Source organism: Pieris napi, chromosome 8 (assembly GCF_905475465.1).
Source record: "Pieris napi chromosome 8, ilPieNapi1.2, whole genome shotgun sequence".
Lineage (NCBI taxonomy): Eukaryota > Metazoa > Arthropoda > Insecta > Lepidoptera > Pieridae > Pieris > Pieris napi.
This window is the reverse complement of record NC_062241.1, coordinates 6,131,987-6,158,092: the sequence shown is the minus strand read 5'-3', so window position 1 is coordinate 6,158,092 and position 26,106 is coordinate 6,131,987. Positions and strand designations below refer to the sequence as shown.

At 31.6% G+C, this 26,106-nt stretch overlaps 2 protein-coding genes across 3 annotated transcripts in view; both read right to left on the bottom strand.

Annotated features, from left to right (window-relative positions):
- The window catches only part of LOC125052049 (activating signal cointegrator 1 complex subunit 3), a 34,666-nt gene extending 24,415 nt beyond the window's left edge, over nucleotides 1-10,251 (bottom strand). Inside the window, exons 1-14 of the mRNA XM_047652698.1 lie at nucleotides 10,121-10,251; nucleotides 9,764-9,900; nucleotides 9,377-9,635; nucleotides 8,833-9,099; nucleotides 8,116-8,362; nucleotides 7,328-7,508; nucleotides 6,433-6,578; nucleotides 5,400-5,545; nucleotides 4,493-4,693; nucleotides 3,890-4,082; nucleotides 2,889-3,075; nucleotides 1,970-2,096; nucleotides 1,079-1,253; nucleotides 246-354 (exon numbers count right to left, since the gene is read on the bottom strand). Of these exons, the coding sequence (XP_047508654.1) occupies nucleotides 246-354; nucleotides 1,079-1,253; nucleotides 1,970-2,096; nucleotides 2,889-3,075; nucleotides 3,890-4,082; nucleotides 4,493-4,693; nucleotides 5,400-5,545; nucleotides 6,433-6,578; nucleotides 7,328-7,508; nucleotides 8,116-8,362; nucleotides 8,833-9,099; nucleotides 9,377-9,635; nucleotides 9,764-9,885 (2,360 nt within the window). The 5' untranslated portion in view covers nucleotides 9,886-9,900; nucleotides 10,121-10,251. The remainder of the gene's footprint in view (nucleotides 1-245; nucleotides 355-1,078; nucleotides 1,254-1,969; nucleotides 2,097-2,888; nucleotides 3,076-3,889; nucleotides 4,083-4,492; nucleotides 4,694-5,399; nucleotides 5,546-6,432; nucleotides 6,579-7,327; nucleotides 7,509-8,115; nucleotides 8,363-8,832; nucleotides 9,100-9,376; nucleotides 9,636-9,763; nucleotides 9,901-10,120) is intronic.
- Nucleotides 10,252-16,471: 6,220 nt separating this feature from the next.
- LOC125051811 (vesicle-associated membrane protein 2-like) lies at nucleotides 16,472-25,507 on the bottom strand. 2 transcript variants are annotated; one of them, XM_047652382.1, is made up of 8 exons: nucleotides 25,125-25,507; nucleotides 21,569-21,689; nucleotides 21,238-21,316; nucleotides 20,789-20,868; nucleotides 20,355-20,406; nucleotides 20,170-20,248; nucleotides 19,214-19,243; nucleotides 16,472-18,687 (listed from the first exon to the last, which is right to left on the bottom strand). In XM_047652382.1, coding segments are annotated over exons 1-6 (348 nt in total). In that variant the 5' UTR covers nucleotides 25,127-25,507; the 3' UTR covers nucleotides 16,472-18,687; nucleotides 19,214-19,243; nucleotides 20,170-20,234. The 2 variants fall into 2 exon arrangements, with proteins under 2 accessions (XP_047508338.1, XP_047508340.1); XM_047652384.1 differs by lacking the exon at nucleotides 20,170-20,248 and having other exon boundaries at nucleotides 25,125-25,506.
- Nucleotides 25,508-26,106: the final 599 nt, after the last annotated feature.

Sequence of the window (26,106 nt, the reverse complement as noted above, 5' to 3'; positions counted from 1 at the left end):
AAGTTTATTTTTACACATGAAAGAAAGAAGCTAATACGCCAGTTACTATTAGACGTAATTTCTATCGCATTGCTAACGCACGTACTTCTGTTTTTCCGCACAAATATATACGACTATTATGGTTATATCAAATAACTAATATGTAATAAAATCTAAACTAAAAACATTTTATGGTTTTGGTTCTGGACTTCCGTATTATAATATATTCCGCTATCCAACTACTAAGCTATGAAGTGAATACGTACCTATCACTTCTTAGCATCCCAGCATGATGGCAAGCGAACCCAAAAGCAAATAGCTCAGCTAGCTGCTTATTGGGACTGCTGCCGATAGATTTTTTAGCTTTAAGAAAACCTGAAAAAGTAATAATATATACTATATTTTTTTAATTTTTGCAACGGATACGACCGCTCTATATAACATATAAAGAAACAAGTAACAATGTCTAAATTTATAGTTTTACAGTTTCTTCTCGGTTACCCAGTATGTTCCGTGATTAAAAAGTAACAATCCTGGCAACGTCGCCCGTGGTGACATTAGTAGCAAAACTTTTAATTTCCTCGGTTCCTATTGTTTAAATAAGTTTAACATAAGAAGCCGCGAAATTTATGCCCATCTACTATAATGCATGATGTATAGACAGGATTCTCAAGATTATATAAGTTACTAGCAGACCGGCCAAGCGTTGCTGTGGCTAAGGTTTTTGTTATATTACATAGTAGTAAACTATTCAAGGGAAACGGTAGAAGAACACCAGTCATGGGGACCACCATGCTTTATGGTGGTTATGCCATTAAATTGTAGCTTATGTGAAACGTTGGTACTTTCAACACAGCGCCATCTGTTAAAATTGTGACTATCAAATAATAAACAAATATTTTGCAATAAAATAATTTTACGGGTATAAATTGAGATGTATCCTATCTTTTAATTTGGATCAAACTACACACGGTGTGCAAATTTGATTGATATCGGTTCGGTAGTTTAGGAGTCCATAGCGGACAAACAACGTGACACGTAATTTATATATATTAAGATATCTTACTAAAACTTTACTGAAAAATCTTTGAAAACTTACCACCAGAATCCTCTGGTTCAAAGTGCTTCAAATGACCCTTCTTTTGCGCTAGCTCCTTCAAAACCATTGCGGTCTGATGAGTCGCATTACGCGCGTGAACGAAGACCATCACCTGGTGACCCTTTTGTACCATGTCTACTGCTTTTTCGTAGCAAATTTCATTCATTTGCTGGATCTATAAATTGGAGATAGCTGTGTGTATGTACCAGATTAAAACATATGGCGGAGTAGAGCGTCGATTTTGATAAAATATAACCAACCCAAATACGCATAAAACATGCCTTAAAAAATATCTTTGAAAAAGATACAGATTAATCTAACTCAATCTCAAAATATCTTTATTCATGTAGGTAAACAAGTACAATTATGAATTGTGAGAAAGAAGTTAAATTAATTGTAAATTTACATTTACTACCAGTTCGCAAGTCAAGGGCGTAGAGTGGGTAAGAAGAACTGGCAATAAACTTTCCGCCACTCTTTTTAATCGCCAAGTATTGTCATACAAATTGTTTGAACTGTAGCAAATCAATACCAAGGATTAGGATCTCTATGCGAGTTGCCGGGTTGCGGAACTTCAAAGGAAAATTCGTGGATATCGATTCTCTGCTACCTGTTATTAACTTTACTTTAAAATAATTTTAACTCTACAAAAATATATCTATTACAAAAATAATATTCCTATCTTATCTATAATTATCTACAAAATCATTTGTAAGAGCTAAACAAGATGTGAGATGTGTAACTTACATTAAAAAAACTGTAGCTTTTAGGTTGAAATGTATAGAAATGCTTTGTAAAAGATATTAACACTCCACTCGACGCATTTTAAAATGTGAATCAAGGGCGTAGAGCGGGCACGAAGAACTGGCAAGAAAGAACCCATAGTCTTACCTGTCGTAAGTGTGAACCACCTCCACTACCAACATCTTTCACGCCAATAAATTGCTGTTCCAAGGGCACAGGACGGAAACGTGAATCGAAGTAAAACAGGCCAATGTTAGGGTTTACACGGAGGAACCTGTAATGAAACAGAAAATATTTAAACCATGCGAACTTCAATTTTATGATTTAAAAAAAGGATTTAAAATAGTGCTTGCTTACGTAGTACTACGTTAAAACTTGTATATTATTTCTTTAAATTCAATCAAATTTCATAATTATACTCAGATTTTTCATTCCGTAGAATTCTGACATTTCATAAGTGTTGCTTACTAAAAAATTCTCCACCGAAAAAGGGACTGATTTGACCCATTTGAAGGCAACAAAAAAATAAAATGCGACGTATTTTTTATGTTCTATCTACAAATACAAAAATAACAAATATTTCAATATTACGAACAATATATCGAATTAACTTTAATTACTTCATTTTATTCTGTAGCTGGCATCACTACCTACTAATTCCAGGTTTAGCAAACCTTTTAAAAAAAAAAAAAAATTATTTTTACTTGAGAGTTTTTTACTGTTTGTGATGAAAAGGGACGGGAGTAATAACTCGCTGTAAAACCAACATAAAATTTATGTATAGACTCAGATGTTCAGACTCGTATTGAAATTGAAAATGTACCCAGCCAAAAAGATTTGTAATCTCTGACATGTCAAAAAATTATAGCTGTCAGAATTCTACGGAATTAAAAATCAGAGGGTAGTCATTAAGAAATATCTCAACTTTTCTACTGGTAGTAGTTATATCTTCATAAAATTATATAATAACAGTATTTAAAAGCCTTGGTGGCCAAACAACATTATTAAAATTTACTTTTAAGATATTTTTCTATTTGATTTCAATTTTCGTATTAAGAAAAATTACCTGGCAACATCCAAATAATTCGGCAAAGTAGCTGATAAACCGACAATTCGTATCATATTCTGTGAAGACTCGACTTGTCGTAATGTACGTGCAACGATCGCTTCCACTATGGGACCCCGATCGCCGTGCAATAAGTGAACTTCATCTATGATCAACAGTTTGACAATGGATGCTAGTTCCGTGTCCGCTGTAGAAAATATATGAAATGCATTATGAACCACACAATTTTCAAACAACAGTTACTTTTCAGAAAGTTAATAGCCAAAAACAAACTTCAAATAAGAAAGATGTAGATACTTATTACTTATTGGTTGCCGCGTCTTACTTAATTTTTTACTGTCATTATTATATACTATACTGTATCAAAAAGTTTTTCGGGTTTATGAGTAAAAGCTAAAGTTTAAAAGCTTCTCGAAAACAAGGCCTTACATAATTTGCATAGACAATTCTAATCTCTCAGCCAAAAACAAAACGCATTAAAATTGATACATTATTCTTTTTGACGTGACAACGTCTTATAATTCGATGGAGCCGGCTGCACGCACGAAAAAACATGACGCATGCGGCGTTACCTTGCTCTGAGGCGTTCCATTTAAGGCTTGAAGTGCAAGCGAGAGCGCGGAATGAGTGACAAAGAGGCACAATCGGCCTCCGCGTTCGGCAGAGTTCGTTCGTTAAATAATTGACATATTAATTGTATTTATGCGTACAAATAAATGTAACTTGATCAATTCAATTGTGATTTCCGTTTACCTCCTTTTCTATATCCATACAAAATATCTATCAAACAGATAAAAATAAAAATTTCTTTTGAAAAATGCAAACATTCCATCAGGCTCAATCATCATCATTTTCTTATGACGTTGTCACGGTCAACTATCGTCAGTAAACCGACTTTACAGACAACCGATTTTTTAAAATATATTTTTGAGTTTTCTGATTAAAACAAATAGGAAATGTCTTAAAATATAAAGATCTACTGAATTGTAAAAATCACTCACTCGCTCCTTTACGTGTAACTACATCCCATTTTTCAGGTGTAGTGACAATCATTTGCGTCTGTTGCACTTCGGTTTTAGTTAATTTCATGTCACCCGTTAATTCCCTCACAGATATACCAAGACCTTGTAGTCTTCGGCCAAAACTCGCTGTCATTTCCGACGCTAAAGCTTTCATTGGTGCTATGTAGATAATCTAATAAAAGGAAAATAAAGAGTATGTTGTTAACGTAGGTTTGCCAATTTTTGTATAGTTTCTGTAATTTTTTTATCAAATAAAATACTAAAATAACTAGCAAATAATAATTAACTTATAAAAAAAACATAATTTTGATCGAAATATAATATGTAAAGTTTAAATTATATCAGTAAATCATTCGATCAACATGTAAAAAGGTCGAAGTTTGTTTACTTGTTTTTCGACATGGTTCGTTATAGGGTCCGACGCCATCTTGCCTAAACAAACCGTTGTGGCGGTTGGAATTTATTAAGCCAATATCTAACCGAATTAAAAATAACAGTGTGTATAGTCTATAGTCACTAATAAATTTTGACAAATGCTCATTGGATAAACAAATATACGGAGGTAGCTATTAACATTCATACCTTAAATTTGTTCTTCATAATAACATTATTCTCGATATATTGTTTAATTTGATGTACCACAGTGAGTAAGGCTATATTAGTTTTGCCCGCACCAGTTGGAGCGCATATTAACAAATTCTCATTCGTATTGTAAGCTGTATTAAATACAACCGACTGTATTCTGTTTAGTTCTTTTATATTCTCGAATGCCATTTGACCAACCTGTAAATAAAAAATAAATCTAAATGTAAACTTTGCAAATTCCAAAAATATATATTTCCTTCACCGTACGAGCGAGTATTAAAATGCGAGAGTGTCCATTAGTGCACAGCCGGGGATCGAACCTACAACCTTAGGGATGAGTAGCACGTTGAGGAAAACACTACTCTACAGGTTGGTAGGTATTCGCAGCGAAGATGAGTGGGCGTGAAAGAAATTCATCTTCTGAATAACAGTTGACTTTTTGAGGTGATGTTATTCAAAAATCTTTACTTGTATTTTATGTCTTGTCTATATATATAAGAAAAATGGTCTTCGTTTGAGGCTCCTTCACGCCTAAACCACTGATCGTATCGACATAAAACTACTGCCATTCGATGCGAAATCCTAGATGGTTTATGGCTATTTATTTTTTACGTTCCTTCATTTTTTTATTGCTGTTTTACTTTTATGAAAATTTATACATACGGACTTCACCGCGGAAACATTCGGGGAGGCTTCCTAGAACCTCAAAACGTCAACATCTGTTAAAAACTCGATGTTCGAACATTTTCAATTTTCTTAGCAGGAAGTTAAGAAGAAGAATAATAAAAATATGAAAAATATAATAATAATGAAACATAAAATTTTATTTATTTCCTATTTTAATTCGCCCAGCAAAGCGGGCGGGAAACGGCTTTTTTATAAACCAAACAAAATATCATCTTACTTCATCCAAAGCCGCTATAGGCACGCGCTTGTTGCCGATTTCCAATGGCCCTGATTCCATCTTGGGAATGATCACTTCTTCGTACTCTTTGAGATCTTTTCGTACTGCATTCTCGGGGAGAATTAGTTTCATACCAGAAACAAATCCTGAAATACGAATTGGACTGTTTAATGGTTTTTTTTTGCGTTTTAAATTATAAAACTGTTCAAATATTTCGCGTGCCTCATAACTTGCTTGCTCACGAGTTAATAATGTTTCTAAGTGTAACTTAGAGGCTCGAGACTTAGAGCTAACAAAACGACAATTTCTATTTTCATGAGAACTTAGGTATTATGCAAATTGCACGTCGCCATCGGACAGCAGTTTTAATTTTGTAATTTAGTCTTCTGGGCTTTAAATTTTAGGAAATAATCTATTAAATAATTGACAACTTATTGGATTTGACAAATGGAAGTCATGCTCAAAAATTTAGTTTATCTTATCCTGAGCATGGATATTATTTGTTTATGAAAAAGTCACAATCAATGGTTCTATGGAAAACCCGAGCACTGCTAGAACTAATGATGATATTAATTTGTGCTAGAACTAAGCGGAATACGACAATTGGTGAAGTATTTTTGTGTCAGCTGTCAGACACTGACTTAATCTTTTCGAAGGTTACTAGTGCTAGACAGGCTACTTCTAATTAATTTGCGATATTTGTTTTAAATAAGTGTGATGATGATTGCTGTTTTAAAAGAGTACCGAGAGTTTTTTACGCCGGCTTTTTCTCTCGGCCTACACCCTCTGTCTTCTTTGCCGATGAGTAGGGATGCCTACAAATTCAAATTTAATGGAGTGGAATAAGTGATACATGTATCTTATGTTCCATAATATACATATTTTATTTTTTTGAGAGAATGTCACTTTTCGACAGTCGTGACTCACTAACGCTAAAGAATTTATATGGGGATGACATTAGCTCACGCTTTATCTCAAGCACCGGGTTATTATTGAAATACTCATAAATGTTGCTTGAATAAAAAAAAATTACCAGCTGAATTTTTCGCATTAATCGAAGAGTCATATACATTAGGATATTGCACTTTCGTTTGGAAATACGATATCTTTTGAAGTACAGGATCCACGTTACTTTTCGACGAAGAAAACGGTACCACTGGTTTCGTTAATTCTGCAATCCTGTAAATTGGAAAGAAAAATAACTTATATATAAATAAATTATTTACTAATTACGTCTTTCAATCAATCAAGTAAATAGATAGATATATAGATTAATATGAGATAGGTGTAATAATAGATTACACCTATAATTTATATATTTACTTTATGATAACGACACTAGGTTTTGCAGACGACTAGGGTACGGTTTGTACGATCGTTTCTTGAAGGCTCCGTATTTTTATAGGTTCGGTACCTTTACTGGCAGCTGATTCCATAAATCGCCAGACGTCAAGATGAAAAATATGGGATTTTGCCTCAAAGTTCGATTATAGAAAGGAGGTAACAGTCCGAAAAATTTTTTTTAGAAAACTCCCTATTAAATATGAGAAGACAAGACGCTGTGGGAACTAACATCTCTACGCAAAGCCACAGCATCAAGCCGGTCGGTTGGGGCAGGGTCATCGATGATTCTAGCCGGTCTAACTCAAATTCGATCTAATTAAAGGAGCTGGTATTGGGAAGGTGTCTATTTTTGTCAATAACTTCAAATCTGACAAATAAAATAAATTCAAATGTGAATTACATTTATGTAGTATATAGCCTCACTTAAATTAATATGTTCATACGTTATCATCAAAAATTATATTCTAAATATTTTGTATGTGTAATTATGGGGAAAAAATTATAAGGACAAGCAATATCAGAGAAGTTTCAAGAAGTATTTTTATTAGTAAAATTAATAGAAAAAATAAAAGTTTCAGTATTACCTTTTAGCTCGAAGTTGAGCAACATTAATTTCCGGTTCATCGTCATCATCATCACCCTTTTTGGTTTTGGATTTCTTTTCTCCTTTCCTCACAAGCTTAGCCAACAGCTTCTCTTGTTCAGATCTAACTGATACTTGACAGAGATACTGTGGCATTTTATTTTCTGGTAACATTGCAGCCACTGAAATTTGTTACATAATATCATTTTTTTTAAGGGGGATTTAAATATCTAAGCGAACCAAACCGGACCGAGGACCTGATTATAACCTATTTCCGCTATGGACACGAATGCGTTAATAAAGTAACATTTATATAGGTATAAATTAATTGTTTAGGGTAAATAGATTTTTTAATCCGTTTAATTTGAAAGCTTTAAAAGGGAGTATTAAGAAAATTAATAGCGTCACCGGAATCATAAGCATACACCACATACACACCCACACTTCCACACCATCACACAGCACAGCTGAATTAGGAATTACTTAGTTAAATGTATTTAATAATTTTTATTGATATTTTTCCTTTCTAAGTTTCCTTAACATTCGAACCTTTTGTATATATTATGTATGCCATCTTTTCTATATCTTTAGTACAATTCTCTTTTGTTATATATGATTAATGTTAGCTGTAGGAGTACAAATAAACAAATACATACTTATTTTATGCAAATGACCGTGGTTACTACCACGGTCATTTGCATAAAATTACACTAAATAATACTTTATTTAGTGTATTTTTTAATATTGTGTAAATTAAGTAATTTAATTAAATGATTGATTAATACAAACTTTCAGCTACGCTAGGTTGTATAGGCGCTTTCAAGCTATCCGTAATATCCTGACGATGTTCTAAAATCTCTTGTATGAATTCAAACTTATCAAAACCCAGTAACTCAAACAAATCATTTTGCATTTCGTCATTGGATCGTGGGGAGTTGAGTAATGTTATAATTGACTGTAATACATCTGCACTTGTCATGCCTCCTGAACTTTCATATAGTTCTCTCACTTTTGTTTCTAGCCATACTTTTCCAAACTGAAAAACAAAGATATGTATGTACTATGATTTCGTAAAAATAAAAAAAAATATCTTGTGTAAACATAAAACATATCTTTGACATCAAAACCTGTCGTAGGTTAAGGTAAGTCAGGCAGAGAAAATTAATTAATAAAGTGAAAAGATTAGTGAAACCAAATGAAAATATTTAAGAACAAGACCTGTTTAGGGTTTTTGAGTGTATACTCTAATCAACTATGACTTCGGGTAAGATTAAAAGTCAAAACTTAGTGTAAAGTAAGACTTCCGCATGTTAAAATCCAATTTTGACATACATGAATCATACTTAGTACTCTCTTGATTTAAAGCAAAGGGCTGTATTTTATAATATATCAGCAATAAGTCAATTAGTGATTAATGAAATATCTTGAACAATAAATCTTATCTATGTATCTCTGATTAAATAAAAATATTGTACAAGCCATCTTAATCAGATAATATGTATTTACCTTTGGTTCCTGCCGAGGTTTTACTTGTTCAAAATTACTTTTGTTATTCTCATTGCTGTATTTCATTGAGAAATCATTAACAAATGAGCTTTCTGTTGCAGGTTTCCTTGTCAGTTTTGCTAATTTTTTCTTCAAAGGTTTGTAAGGGATGTAGACACATTGTATATTTTCACCCCAGAGTTTTGTATATTGCTTAGTTTCCACCATTTCTTTTTTTATATACTCTTTAGTGTCTTCATTGAGGTAGGTAGAAATTTCTAATACCAACTACAAAAGCATAGAAAATCACCTATATTTCATTTTTTAAGGCCAACACAAAGATGTGACAAGTATGCTGTTTAAAAATAAATTGTATAATTTATGTTTTAAAATATATTTATATTGATAAATCCATCAAGACAGTCACAAAATTATCTACAATATACAAATAAATAAGGAATTTTACTTATGATGTGTGAGTTGACATACAGTTGTTTTTAATATTAATTATGATAGTTTGTTAATATTATTTAACAAATAATTGAAAGATAGAAATTTACGATACCTTACAAATTCTGTTAGCAGTTGCGGTTAGAACATTTCCAAAGGTCTGTCGGAGCTGTGATAAGTGCTTTAACATAACTATATCTTGGTCTAAAAACATTCGTAATGATAACACAGCCGCATCTTCTACTACATTATCGCTTTGGTCTCCAGTTAGCTGCTTACATTCTACTTTCAACTTTTGTAAAAGTGGTAATATTTCACTACATTGTAGTTCATGGTTTTCAATATATGCATAGATATCAGTAAAGGATTTATATCTGCAAAAGTAATAATTAAGTTAAATTTTATTAATTTCAATGAATATTTCTGATTCTTAATGAATAAGTAGTATCATATATTATTATTAAAAATATTAAATGTATTTTAAAATGTTTTCTGCATATACCTGGGAACATTAGTTTTAAAGTTTATAACTAGTGGTGCATCTCCACTTGGCTTTAGGCACCGTGGTTTATCAAGCTGGGTGTGAGCTCTTAGAGCCCTTGTAATCCTAGGCAGCTCAATCATTTTTAAATGTATATACTGAAATATTAAAACGTCATTTTTTTACTTTGACAATGTTATATTATGTGGTGCAATAAAATATGTAATCTTTAAATATTATACAGGACTTACTTACTCTTTTAGTATAGACATCATATTACTATTAAATTGATTGAAATATATCTTCGAGTAGAAAATTTAGTGCGACGTCTAATTCTTATAAAATAATATTAAAAGAAAAAAACAATAAAATACTCACCAAGTAATAATTAAACGAATAAGATGTTTACAGTTTACATGTTTTTCCTGAAAATGGAATATAATTTTTACTTGGAACTTGAATGTAACAAATTTTTATAATTAATAGAAAGTTAAAAAACTTCTTCACTTTACCTACGTAAACAATAATTGATAAAATTAATAAATTATGGTATTGGTATTTGGTAATTGGTAAATGAAATATATCTTCAACTTTAAAAATAAACAATGCCCGGTCACTAGTCATCTGTCAGAAATACATTTTTTTTTTTTTTTTTGGGATTTTATGACCTGGCATTTACAACCTTTAGGTCAACTCTTAATTTTCATAGACGTAATGTTACGCCTATGAGCATATTCCATTAAATTGTTTTTATTGTATTTTTTATGTAATTGTAGATGTGCTTATAAGTAAGTTCGTCTTGTAACAATTGTTTTAAAGGCGGCGGGCGGGACAATAAATCACACTTATTTTCAACATCACTAAGTTCACTGGCCAACACTAGTCTGTCGATCAAAAATTTTTGACAATCGAAGATAATGTGTTCCACAGTTCCATCACTTGAATTACAATGTGAACATGTTTTATTCGCAATAATGCCGAGTCGAGCAAGGTGTGACGGTGCAGTATTATGACCAAAACGCAGTCTATTTATGATAGTAATAAAGTCTCGAGGAACATCTGGCATACGATGATACCAAGGTCTTGCAGGTAAGTCTACTTGTATGCTTCCATACCATTTTCCTTTCGTATCTTGATCTTTCTTCCACATTTCTAACCACAAATTTTGAATATTCTGGTCAATACATTGCAAGTAATCGGACATAGGAACATTCATTGTATTTCTAACGTCAACAGCATTAACTCCTTCATATGCAGTTTTATCAGCCATTTCATTGCCAGAGATACCTTTGTGGGAAGGTACCCATAGAAAGAAAATTTGAATATTGTTATTGTGATATTGTTGAATTATTTGTTTAATGAAGTAAAGGATATAATTAGACTTGAATTTAACTGTAAGGGTAGTTAAAGCTGTTATCAAACTCAAGGAATCAGAAATTATTAAAAAATATTTAATATTATTGATTTCGCGAATACGCATTAATGCCTGATACACTGCATATGCCTCTGCCGTAAATATAGAGCAGGGTTCATGCAGAATAAAACTTGAAGAAAATTTTGCTTGTGGATCATATAGAGCAGCATGTACATAATCACTTGCTTTGCTCCCATCAGTGTAGATAACATAGTACATTGTATTTTCCTCCAAAAATTGAAGCATTTCCGAATTATTGTTTATTGTCTGATGGACTACATTAATTGGATGTGAAATACACTGATAAGAGAAAGAGTAACATGGCCATGGACACTGTTTTCTAATTTTAGAAAAACTATTGTCTATTTCCAGAAATATATCGGACATTGTTGGAGAATTACCACATATTAGACCTTGTGCTGTTGTTAATGGTCTTCTTGGGGATCTATCTATATAAGGTACAATTTTGTTTATTACTTGAGTGTTGTTTGATGCTATTAATTCGAGACAGTATCTTTCAGCAAGTAAGATTCGCCTCAAAATCAAAGGCATCACTTTTGTCTCAACTTCCATGGCCCTTATGGGAGTTGAGCAAATAGCACCAGATATTATTCTTAAAGCCTTATTCTGCAATATGTCTAATTTATTTACATGAGAACTATTCATATAAGCGAGTGAGCTATAATCTAAGTGACTTCTAACAATACTTTTATACAATATTGACAATATTTTAGGGTCTGCACCCCATGTTACACCACACAGTGATCTGATAACATTTAGTCCTCTGTGAGCATTTTTGGATATATATTTAATATGTTCTTCAAAAGTTAGTTTTGGGTCTAGTATTATTCCTAAAAATTTCTTTGAAGTGACTCTATTTATAATTTCATTATTGTAAATAATATTTGAATTTGAGGCTTCATTGCCAAAAAACATAACACTACTTTTAGATGGGTTAATTTTTAAATGTAAACGATAATTATAATATTGTAATAGTTGAAATAAGGATTTGTTCATATTATCTATTGCAATCTCTAAGTTGTAATTACTACTGTATAATACAATGTCATCAGCAAATTGTAAAATATTTACATTCCTATTATTTACATATTTACAAATTTCACTTGTGTATATATTGTACAGTAATGGAGATAGTGTGGCACCCTGCATTGTACCTCTCGAGGCACATTTGGGTCCATATAGAATATTGTTATGCCTAGCATAGATTGTTCTGTTGTTCAAAAAATTAAAAATCCACTTACATAAGTGCCCGGGCACACCCAACCTAGACATGATTTGAACTAGTATACCAGGATCAACACTGTCAAAAGCACTTTGAACGTCTAGGAATACGCAAACTGTGTTTAATTTTCTATGTTTTGCATTTTTCAGGTCAGAGATTAAAGAGGTGAAACTGTCTGCACTACTACGCCCTCTACGGAAGCCAAATTGTATTGGTGGAATGAAACACTTAGATTCAACATACCAATCGAGACGGACTTTCACCATATTTTCGAATATTTTACCAAGACAGGATGACAAGGAAATTGGTCTATAAGAACTAGCAAACTCAGGACATTTGTCGGGCTTAAGTATTGGGACAACACATTGTGTTTTCCATGACTGTGGAATACATTTATTACTCCAAAGCAAATTGAGGATGTTAAGAAACAACTTTTGGGCAGAAACATCTAAGTTTTTAATTACAATGTAAGGATAATCATCTAAGCCAGGAGTTGTATTTCGTCTAGAGTGCAAACTTGTTAAAAATTCAGACCATGAAAATGGATCCAGTAAAAATTTTGAATTTGGGTTATCATTGTTGATTTCAAAAACAATGTTCAGTTGATCTACTTCAATTAAGTTGCTATTATCTGATAATTTATCCAAGAGTGGAGATATAAACACATCTGTATATGATTTATTCTTAGGTCTTATGCCTTTGAACATTTTTAATAAATTCCAAATTTTACTTATGTGAGTATTTCTATTAAAAGTGTTACATAAGTTATTCCATCCAATTTTTTTCTGTTCTGAAATTGTTCTCTTTTTCTGGGCATCTTTTCTTTTGTAATTAATATAATTTTCAATAGTAGGTTCTTTTCTATATAGTTTTAGTGCATTATATGAAGCAATAACACTTTGTTCACATATACAATTCCACCAAGGAGATGGTGGTCTGCTTATGAAAGTATTTGTTTTAGTGAGTTTTGGAATTGACATTTCTTTAAGAGTATCTAAATGAGAACAGAAATTATTATATGTTGAAATAGGATCATGTGATTGAAGTATCAAATCATTAAACATTGTTTTTGAAAGATCTGTGTATGTTTCCCAGTCAGCTCTTTTATATATAAACCTATCTATAGGGGAATTGAGATGATATTTATCTATATCTAATGAAATCTCTGTTATTGTTGGATAATGGTAACTTCCCATTGTATCATCATGTACAGACCATTCACATAGTGGTGCGAGGCTGCCACTAATGAAGCTTACATCAATGGCAGAAGCAGATTGTCTAGGGCGATTTAAGGTTGTAGGTCTACCATCATTTAAAATACACAAATCTAAGTCATCAATTAAATTAAATAACTCCTGACCTCTACTTTTGGTTGACTGACAACCAAATGCAATATGATGAGCATTAAAGTCACCACTCATAAATATGGGCTTTGGTAAATCATTAATAATGTAACGGAGTCTATTAAATCGTATACGCCCACTTGAAGGTGGACAGTATATACAGAGAATTGTTAAATTACTATGTCCAGTTGATACAGATACACCAACTGTTTGTATATCTTCATAAAATCTAGTATTTAATATATTATACTTAAGGTATGGTTTTATTAGTATTGCAACTCCATTATGTGCATTGTTTGAATTTTTGTTGTAAATATTATATCCTGGTATTTTAAAATTATTATCTTTAAACCATGTCTCATTTAGAAGGCAAATATCAATATTTTGTTGTTTTAAAAATTGAATTAATAAAGGTTTTTTACTATTTGCACTTTGAATATTAAACTGAACAATACGTAGCTTGGATTGTGTAGAACTAGGCCCTACACAATCCATTATGTTAAATTTTTTAATAATGCATCTTTTATAGTTTTCATATTCGTGGGTGTACTGTCATCTTTATTGGCTAATTCCACCAACGTCTGCACTAGGGCCATAAGTACATCGTTGTTGGAAATTATTAGATTTTTAAGGTCCTTAGAAGGGACTATTTTAACTTTATTTACATCCGACTTATTTACAATAACATTACTATTTACAAGTTGTGGTTTTGGTGGAGGAAGTGGAGGGAAATCTGTTTCATTCGTGGTAACTTGTTTTGTTAAGGCAACACTTGCATAAGAAATGTTGCTTTTCTTTTCACTAATCTTCTTTATTTTGATAGGACATAATCTAGAAATCGCAAGATGAGGCCCACTGCAATTTATGCAGCTGATCTCAGTTGGTTTATCACATTGCTTATACAAGTGTTCACCTCCGCAAATACTACATCTTTGTTTCCCATTACAAATCTTAGCTGAATGATTAAATTTAAAACACCTATAGCACTGTAGTAAAGGTGGAATGTATTCGAAAACTCTGTACGAGAATAGATCGTATTGTACATTATTAGGCAGTACATTAGATAAGAAAGTGATGCTTACAGTTTGCAATGCAATGCGCTCTTGTCCTACCTTCTTTGTAAACCTTCTTATTGCCACTATTTCATATATCGAAGAAAGTCTAGTATATAGTTCTTTGTTAGAGATGTTCGCTGGAACAAATCTAATTATGCCGGTTTTTTCAATTTGCGCTGCCGGTATGAACGCCTTCATTTCATATTTTGTCAGAAAAGTGGTATTGTTAATAAAATTATTTGCCGTATTATACTGCTTGAATAATACTGCTATTTTATTGGCATTCACCCTCTGAATGCCCGTCACACCTTTTATGTCCATTGCGAAAATATGATTTAAATATATAGGGCTCTTGTTGCCCAATCTATCGTCGTTTGTGGATTCCACATACACTTTAAAGTCTGTGTTGGTTGAGTTTTCTGGATAAAGTCTTTTATAGTTCGGTTTGTAATAGGGCAGATACGCATCTCGCTCATCGCCGCAGTCCGATCGTCCAGCGCCTACGCCTCCTCCTTCATCCGTAGGCCTTGGCCGTTTTATTGAGGCGGGCGGGTGAGACCCGCCCCCCTCGTTTACCTCCATTGCTATTGTGCTTTTCAGCAGCTAATAGCAATATTTAAAATCACTTTAACTATAAAAAAATCACTATTCATAGAAAAAAATTAAAGTTTAAAGACAACCGCGCTTTTTCAAGGTTCCCGCCAGAATCCGTCAGAAATACAGAGTACGGTACACAGACTAGAGCCCTTATCCATGAAAACTAAAACAGTCTAGTGGGACTTGTTAAACTTAGGTATTATTTCATTTTTTAACCGGCTTGAGGCTTCATATTGTATTTAAAACGCATCAATACCAAGACTTACAATTTACATATTGTAAAATGTATTTATACGATATATTTTACACTGCAACGGGTGTACTTATCGGGAGCCTGACACTCCGTGAGATCGAGGCTCTCGTCGACTCATTCACTTCTATTTATTAGGTTAAAAAATCGTCAACTTACATAAAATACATGGAAAGTCTCTATTGTATAAAGACGTTTTGCGAATGCTGTTCAACTTTATCTATCTATCTTTATCGTTAAATTATTTTAAGTAATTATGAAATGTAAATTAAATTACTACTTAGTATTAATCTTAAGTTATACTAGATTTTTATGTTAATATATCGGGAATATATAATATGTGCCAGGAAACAAATCTGACAAAAAGTTATTAATTAATAAAATGAATACAAGTGCCAGATAAAAATCTAAAATAACGTAACTATGTATATATTTTATGCTTATTAATATTGTGGCGGATAGATTAGTATCTATTAAGCATAATATTTTGTATTGAACATTGAAAACATAGTAACATTTATATCAGTATTTGTAATATTTTATAATTTCTAAAACTAATTGCGGAAATTGCTTTTTTATATGACGGAAATAAATTTATCTTTCTTTAGGAAGCTTGCTTAGTGCTTAGTAAATGTGGAATTTCGAATCCAAATTCAATTTTATTCGAGTAATTTAGTTAATAGTAAGATTTTTTCAGAAATAAAACGAAATATGTCAAAAGGTAGTAATGTATACAGGGAATGTATGTAAGCCTCTATCTCTAAAAAATCGACTCGCAATTTTCCATTACAGTATTCAATAATTTGTTTTAAATAAAACGAGTTTAGTATTTAAATTCGCTTTTTATTGAAGCAATACTTTTACATAAAATAATGCTATAGATACATTAAGTTTCCCTATATTTTCAATAAGTTAGTATTGATTATGTAAGTAATTTAACTATGAACTATTCAATGGTTTTAACTCGCACAACAGCTAGGCAGGTTTCAAATTAAATAATTAATATCCCATTACGATAATATTAATAAATTGTAACATCAAGTGCTATATTATACTTAGACATTCTTTTTTTTGTTTAAAATAAAAATGAGATACCTACTTATTAAAAAAATGGGTATTAACAAATAATGGGATAATTATTATAGTCTCATTTGTTACTAATATAATATTCTTCGTAAACATTTTTTTAAATAATAAATGATGTATTATAATCGTTTAAGGTATCTGTTTTTGTATTAACATAACATTTTGTAATAAAACTATATTAATAATAAAATAATTAATAAATCACTCAATTATAATATGTACACAATATCGTAGGTCTCAAATCAAATTCACTACGTTATCTATTAAATTATTACGCTTCAAATATTATTTTCCTTATAATGAATATTTATGTTATCTATGATTAAAGGTACTTTAATATATTTATCTCATGAGACTCTGGTGTATTTCTTTTACCTTACAGTGAAAGAGTGTTTCATGTTATAAACGCGTCCGAATGTAACATAAGCAAAAATTATATTAAATATATACGTATAATATAATGTTCTCTGTGGGCTCATCACAGATAGTAAACATTATACTAGTATAGCAAGTTCGATTTCCAAATTATATTAACAACATTCAGAGCTAACTTTCATAGTTTACATTTTAATTATTAAATATTGTTCACTTCATCATGTTCTAAATTTGAAATTTTATAAAACAGTAAAGGACGCGTTAATAAGATGAATTTAGTTGTTTAACATGATTCTATAATCTAAATCAAACATTTATTTATGATAATCATTAAAACACCAATTGGTTATACTTATCGGTTAATGTAGTTTTTCTAAAAATTTTCAAACCTCTGAAACATTACTCTAATATATTTTATTTACACGCTATAATTTTCTATTTAAATCCTACTAGGTGATGAATTTACGACATCAATATGAAATATTTTGTATTGTAACTATAGACCATCATTAGATATAATCTTTATGAATATAAAATAATCTTACGAAAAAAAATATAAATCCTTTATTTGAAACGGAAAATTAAGCACATACTTTTTTAAAACAAAAAAACATACGTGGTACAATTCTGATGTACAGAAAAGATTTCTAGGCATAACGAAAGAAATACAACAAATATATGAATTGTTAAGTCTATATCAGATTTATGTACAACAGAATTAGCAATATCTAACTAGAAAGCAGTTAAAAATCTACATCAATTTCTCACATGTTTTAAACACACAGATTTTTTTAAATACACGAACTGGCCAGTAATAAACCCTTATAAGAAGGTATATTGTGACACATCTATACAAATTGTAATATATTTAACAATAATTTTATTAGGTATAAAACTTCGTTTCAAATCTATGTAACTAAGTTTAAATGGTTACATTGTGAAACGGCTAATAGGTATACATTTTTAACAAGTTACAAAACCGCTCAAGGTGCTGTGCAGCTTCCCATAACACATTTTTTATATATTAAAAAACATATAGGTGTAAATAGCATGACAAACTTTAAGCGATTTAAAGGACAAATCTTTGCGTTGAATAAGTGTCGAAAATTAAATTTTAGAAAATTAAATTCTACTTTGTAACACGGTCTCTAAAACAACATTAACAGGTCTCTAGGGATAACAAGTTTTAAAAAATTTGGTCCAAGTATAAAAAGCAAAATTAATAAAAATATTTATATTGTTGAACACAATTAGAAAATATCTTGATATGGTATATTTTTGATAAGCCTTATTGTAAGGGCCAGCGGAAATTTTCGCTATTCAACAGTAAATGTTAATAAAGAAAGATCTTCTAAAAATATTCTATTAAAACATTACTTATGGCAAAATAGTGACAGAGTCGGTAAGATAAGTGATCTCAAAAATTTACAAATTCTAAGATATTTAGCCTCAATATTTCGATATTATACTGTTTCATTTTTATATAATTACGAAAACATTCAACAACACTAATCTATATAGAACGATAAAATTATTATTCGGGTTAATTGTAGCCGGGACCGAAAAGCAGCGAAGGCGAGACCTGTAAAATATATAATTTCAGTATTGTTTTTTAAACCTTTCCCTCTATATAAATTATTGTATTCTCGAAAATCTGTTCAGTAGTTTTTTTGAGTCATAAACAACTAACAACTTTTTATATATTATGGCAATAGTTTTAACTTTATGCCAGTTTCAAGTAAAAGGTTGGGAAACTACACGCGAAAAAAAAAACAAAGACATCAAAAGAAAATAAAGGGATAAGCTGGTTAAAAACTAAAAAACATATTATTACATCTTAATATTATTATTGATTATGAAAGAAGATAATACATTATAATACAATAAAGGATAAAGCAAAAGGCAGGAGATTTTAGTCGAAAACGGAACATGAAGTAATTGTGAAGAATTCAGAAAGGAGGTGCGCGGTCATATTGGGAACAAGAAAAGAAAATATGGTCGAGGTTACCAATATCTTCTCCACACTCGCAAAATATATTACTATCACAACTAACAATTGCTACTTCGTTAAAACTTTATCGTCATAAATAATATAAGAAACGCCATACCTCGGTTAGCCACAAAAGATGTTTACAGACCTAAAAAATAAATCAAAGATTAGAACACTGTTTAAAATTTCACAAAAAGGGTTATGATGTTTTTATTCTCTGTAGGGATTTTTCAGCAAATAACAAGCTATTAGTTTACGTCAGCAACGACTATATTTTGCCCCTGTGGCGCGACAATTGTATAAACAGCAATGATTGTATTACAAATTTTTAATCTTTACAATCTATAAGCACACTTTACCAATTTTTCTACAGATTATTTTAGTTTAATGAGGTTTTCAGCTATGCATTTCTGGGTTATCGGAAAGCAGGCATATTGCTAACGGGGGCAAGCACTCAGAAGAATGAAGATTGGATCAATTGGGAATGCCCTAATTATCACGTCACGATGGTAGTACATAAAGATAGATTATAGACATTTTACACAAGAAAACATGTTTTTAAAAGCAGCTGTGTGATTTAAATATAACAATTATTTTTGTTTTTATATTGTTTGAAAATAAATATGTTTATTTTAAACATTATATTAATTTTTGTCGTGTATGTAGTGTCCATTAACTTTAGTTTTTAGTATTTCTAATATTTTTAAAAGTTGTCTTGTACATAGTTAAATCACAGTTGTTCTATAAGAACGATTTTAGACACTCTTATCTGATAGACAAGAGACAGAACAGAGAAAGCCAACATGTAGACCAATACATACTCTGAAGCAAATTTATATCCGACTTTAGATATACTATATGAATAATGTGGTTTGTCTATTTAATATGTGAAGTTGTACATCTGTGAAAGTCATACCATTTGAGTGTTTGTCTCGTTTATATAATGAAAATGTATTATGTACTTTTAAATGTATGTTTATACGTTTCAGGGTATGTAAGGTAAGTAACAACGACACAACGAGGCCCACTTACCAAACAGGCTTAATATCAAAATATTAATAAAAAACAACATACTGCATTATATCTATTCATAATATAACAAGTAACTTCTAAATTAAACTTCGGTTACCGAAACTTGTTCACACAAAGTTGGCTGAAAATTTAAGAAAAAATAATAGCATGATTAGTCTAAAAATTTGTTTGTTAACAACATAGAGCGACAATCTAGAGTGCAGTCGTGAAATTATTTTATTACTTACCAATGATTAGAGCCAAAATTATAATTCCAATGACAGCTGCGATTATCATCATCTGAAATTATAAAATAACTTTTAATATTGTCCTATTATAATTTATTGAGCGAGATTTTTTTTTAATTTTGTTAGGACGATAATTTTTTTTTATTTTTATGATTGGACAATTCACACCAATTGACCAAGTCCCACGCTAAGCTGGTGAAGCTTGTGTTATGGGTAATAGGCAACGGATATACATACATATTATAGATAGATAGACATATAAATACATATTTAAACACCCAAGACCTAAGCACAACACCAAATGCTCATCACATCGATGTTCGTCTCAGCCGGGGATCGAACCCGGGACCCATGGATGCGCAGTCAGGGGTACTAACCACTAGACCAATGAGCCGACAAATTTTTAATTAATACATAATTTAAAATGACATTACTTTTAAGTTCTGCAACCAAAATTTGCTCTTCAGCTTGCCAGCTTGTTGTTCAAACTGTGAAGCGCCTTGTTGCAGTGCATCTGAAATTAAGAAGTTTAGTAGTAAGTAACAATGTTAAACTTCCTCGAAGTTTGTCAAGACATTGAAAATGTTGATGGCTGTACGGTGCAGTGTGTTGTATATTAGTAAAGAACGCATTTAAAACTGAGTTCATTATGAAACCCAGACTATTTGGCCTGAAAATTAAATTGAGTACATAACAGTATTTTTTATAAAAGTAATTCTTATATAATCTATAGAACTTGGTACCCATTTCGAAAACAAGTCTTGTCTGATTTTATATTTTGCAAATGTATGAGACGATGACAACTATGTTCCTGTTTTAGAAAGACTCAATTTTTTTTTATGCTTGGACTAAATGTATTGTCATATTGGTATTATAGTTGTACCTGCTCGGTCATCAAGTTCTGAAAGCTTCTGATCTCTCTCCAGCACCTTTTCGACGTTTGTTTTCATAATATCCACCACCTGGACAAAATAAATAAGTACAATAACATACATTTTGTATATAGTATATTATTATTGTAGTCAATAAAATAATGAAGTCTAAAGAAAATCTAATATTAACTAAAGAATCTAGTAATTAGTCTAGTTAATTCTTGTGTGTAACTAAAACGGTAACATTTTTCAACATTTAATGTGATGATTGATATTTAAAATGTTGGATATGAAGGGGAATGGGCATATGAAATGTTCATGACATGGTTTGAAGCAATATACCTCATCGACTTGCGCCTGTGTCTGTTGAAGACGGCGCTGGGCAGCAATCTGTTGGGGCGTCTTGGGTCCGCCCACTGGCATGTCATCGCTGCTTGGAGCTAAACCACCCTCCGTCGTTGCCCTATAACGAAGATTATTCGTAATTACGAATTAAATTAAAATAATTAAGTATTCTGCGGGGATTTTGTTCACAATGGAGAAGTGTTTCCAAAATGTTATATTACAATGCCTGTGATTAAATATTTAGTTATACATTTATTGGAAATGACATCTGCATTATTATTAAAATAATTTATTTATAAAAAAATATCTTAATATATATAAATTACGCGTCACGTTGTTTGTCCGCTATGGACTCCGAAACTACTAAACCATTTTCAATCAAATTTGGACACCGTGTGCGGTTTGATCTAACTTAAAAGATAGGACAGCTTACATCTCAATTTATACCCGCAAAATTATTTTATTGCAAATTATTTGTTAATTATTTAAATATCATAACAGATGGCGCTGTGTTGAAAGTACCAACGTTTCACACAAGCTACAATTTAATGGCATAACCACCAAAAAAGCATGGTGGTCCCCATGATTTGTGTTCTCCTACCGTTTCCCTTGAATAGTTTACTACTATGTAATATAACGAAAACCTTAGCCACAGCTACGCTTGGCCGGTCTGCTAGTAAAAATATATTTATGATACGTAGCTCGCTTGCTATCATTAACTTCTAATTGGAACTAATTTACTATCTTAGTACAAAGTGCATTTTACCGTCGCCACTTTAGATGTATTAGAGTAAATGTCATAAAACAACTGTGTAAGTTATACATACATTTAAAACTGAAATCCCACTCTCGCGCAAAATAGTGTCCTAACAATAAAATATTTTTCGGTTTTTATTATCTTTGTACTCAATTTGCACTGATAGTGTCCTTCGACCACAATTTGGTATGTTTATATTGTGTATGTATATACGTAGTATATGTTATCAGCTTCGTCGCTATGTCGTCTGTGATTAGACCGTGGTGTTGATAGGATTAGCCCTAGTTTTAAAATTGAAACATATCAAAAGTAAACTAGTAAGTGACGCAAGTGGAAATGGATTGGCCATACACACCGAAGAGATTCCAATCATATCCCCAAGCAGGCGCTTGATTGGAAACCGCAAGGACCGTCCCAAGCTAATCTGGCACCCTACAGATGAGGCAAAGAGAGCCGGAAAGACTTGGAGTGAGGTGAAATACGGGGCTCAAGACTGAACACGATGGAGATATATTGTGGACGCCCCCTTCCCCCATCTAGGGGCTATAGGTTATTTATTTAGTAAGTCAAGTGAATCAAAAGTAAGCTCAGGCATTTGTACAATTAAACTACTAAGTGGTGGTAAATTAATATTAAGAGGACTAGTGACTCGAGACAATGAATCCGTGGGCGAACACATTATTAGTAAATTTGTATTACCTTACTGCCCACGTAAGACATGTTAAGGTTAATAAGGTGAAATAGGTAAATATCAGCCTTAAAGGTCGCTGAGTAGAGGTGAAGGGTAACTAATGATTTGGTCACACAATTAGGGTCGGTTTTGTGAGTATGTGATACAAGTGATGGGTAAAATAAAGCTGGGCTGGGTGTCGTCCAGTATGGTAAGCAAAAATTGTTACTTATGATGAGTAATATTAAAGATATAAAATAATTCAGAATATTTTTGCTTTTTACTGTCGTTTTAAGATTAATATAGTATGGCAATAGAAAGATGAAATTCGGCAATTAGCAAGTATTTTCATGTATATAAATAAATGTGAAGCTCACCATTTTATGACGGATATCAGGTTTCGTTTTTCTACGTCATACGGTGAAAGGTCACGAGTAGCTAGAGAGATATTAATTTGCGTTCTAGATTTTCTTTTTACATGGTCATGAAGTTTACAATCTTAAGAAATGCTTGCTTGGGCTTCAGTTTAAGTGTTATTTTTTGAATATGTATACTTTAACAACCTAGAATCATTAGATTCTCAAACAATTTAGACTGACATCTTTAAAATATCATTTCAGTAACCAAACGATGTCACCAATCTCAACTTTAAATTCAAAAATCATTTTTTCATATAACATAGGTACAACATTTCAGGTAATAAATGTACACTTATGTACGTCGAAAAATAAATATACATGAAATAATTCTAATTTTACATTTACTGCCACTTCTCAAATCAAGGGCGTAGAACGGAAGAGAAGAACTGGCAATATACTCTCCGCCAGTCTTTTATTTTATTTTCAATCTCAAACCGCGAAACCGCTTTAATAATTGTTTTTATACAATATTAATACATTTGTACTATAATATTTTAAACTGATATGTTATATAAGAAAAAATCTACTATTCAGATAATAATATGAGCGTACCCATAGTATTGCATTTGTAGAATTTATATTTAATTGGTTTCGTTTGAACTTACAGATCTATAGATTCGATTGTGTTAATCACCCGTTAAGCTTGATAATATCGAAGTCTACCCCTATGTCCTCATTACTTTTCTCCGATAAAATGGTTTTTGTATGTAGCCTGAATAAACTCATATATTAACAGTTTAATGTTAGAAATTTTATATGAAAAGCTTGTTAATATAGGTTTCATCATCATCGACAGCCTTTTATTATTGTAGTAGATTGTCAAGGTGTCAGAAGCCTCTGAGTTTGGGAGTGTGAAAAGCACCCGAGGTTTTTGAGTATCACACCTTCAGTTAGTCAAACGCCAATTCTACCCAGAATATGAAAAATACTAATAAAAGGTTGGACAGTGCAGCGGATGACACACGCCGTTATTCTAAGAAAGGCCGGTTTCCCAATCGTGTTTTCCTTAAAGGTGAGCTGGAGTTACGATCTAATTACCTAAAGGGTTAAAATATAACTCTTTCTGTTTTGTCACTTGATATTATGTCGCTATGATAAAGGTTTCGATTATTTTCTTTTGTTGGTATTCAAATTTGGGAACGCGGTATTTTTTTAACCCATCCCGATATCTACAAATACAATGAGTAGACCTCTGTAAGGTTATAAATGTATTGTATAGTTATATATAATATATGATGTCGAGTGACACGATTAAAACGTGTCTGTAATTCTGAAACTGAAGCATATTGCTAGAAGAGTACATATAAATCATTGTATCGAAGTATGAAATAACACTTATAAGAGTTATACCATTTGGTAGAAAATGGGCCTAGGAAGCTTTATAATTTAGATTGAAATGTAATACTTCGATAGAAAATGCTTTTTCTAGTTGATATACAATTTAGCTACATTATAGTTATTTAGTCAAGCGAAAATGATAATAGTCACTAGTCAGTCAAATAGATCATGGTGTCGTCATTCCTTTTCGGATGGAACGCCATTGGGCGATGATGATAACCAAGCTAAAATGCAGAGCTTCTCTGTAAAGTATGTCACTAACGTGTATAATCCAGCCAAAGTATGATAAATATTATAAGTAGTGACTACAGATAGGTCAGTAGTGAATTATCAATAAGTATTCTAGTAGTACATAAATAGTATACTTACATTTTCTTTAAATTACTGCTTTCTCGTCGATAAGAAAATCCTTACTTCAAGAAGTCTTGTAACCGGATTCCACGAGTATTGATTAAAAATCCATTCACTGCAACTTGAAAATTTTCCCCTCTCCGACCGTGTCTTCCCAAATGAATGTACTTTATGAATGGGGCACTCGATTCCCACTAGGAAATTGTCTCAGGCTATTTATAGCAACTCAAAATAAAACCTACCCCTTTATATCTGCTTTTACACTATTTCACATATATATATGATTTTTAATCTGAGTTAACGCTGATGAATGATAAAACGTGCGATTTTCAGAAAATTTAGACTAAAGAGAAAACCTTCCGCGACAGGGTTTACCGATTTGTATGGGAGAGGGCGCGTCTGTACTTTCCTTAATAGGTACGAATGGACTAAAAATACCACTTCTGAATTCATTCCAAAATGATCCGTACTAAGGTATAAATAAATGCCATTTTCGCTTAATTTGTTATATATAGCGAAAGCGCATGTGTGAATGTATTTTTGTGTATGTATTGGTCGGGCTATTAACGCATGCGCTGTAGGCTTTTCCGAGGGTAACAAAAATCAATTCTGTGAGTATGTGGGTGTTACGTAATGGCGTAGACATGCTTGCGTTGGCAACTTTCTTTCTTCTCATTAGGGTTAATCCCATTCTATAGTCATCTTATTAACATCGATATAAAATTCCTTGTCAATTACACCTACAATAGTATTGGACACATTAGGGTACTCTAATTATATACATATATGAAAACGTAAGGAGTTACATTCGTAAAGCAACAGCTTAAGCCAAATGTTAGAGGTTTTCATTAAAAGTCACAGAGCATTTCACGAGACAAGCATTTTATGAGCACCATTGATTTCTTGTTTTTAGTGATTTAATGTGATTAACTAAAGGGTAAATGACTTTCTAATTGCCTAAAAATAAAAAATAAATAAAAATTAAGCACTTAACTTTACC

Excerpts from the sequence above, each read along its gene's own strand:
- LOC125051811 (XM_047652382.1), bottom strand. Across the intron at positions 21,317-21,568 it reads CACAGGCGCAAGTCGATGAG|GTGGTGGATATTATGAAAAC; the intron begins GTATATTGCTTC and ends TATTTTGTCCAG. Across the intron at positions 20,407-20,788 it reads TTTGGTTGCAGAACTTAAAA|ATGATGATAATCGCAGCTGT; the intron begins GTAATGTCATTT and ends TTATAATTTCAG.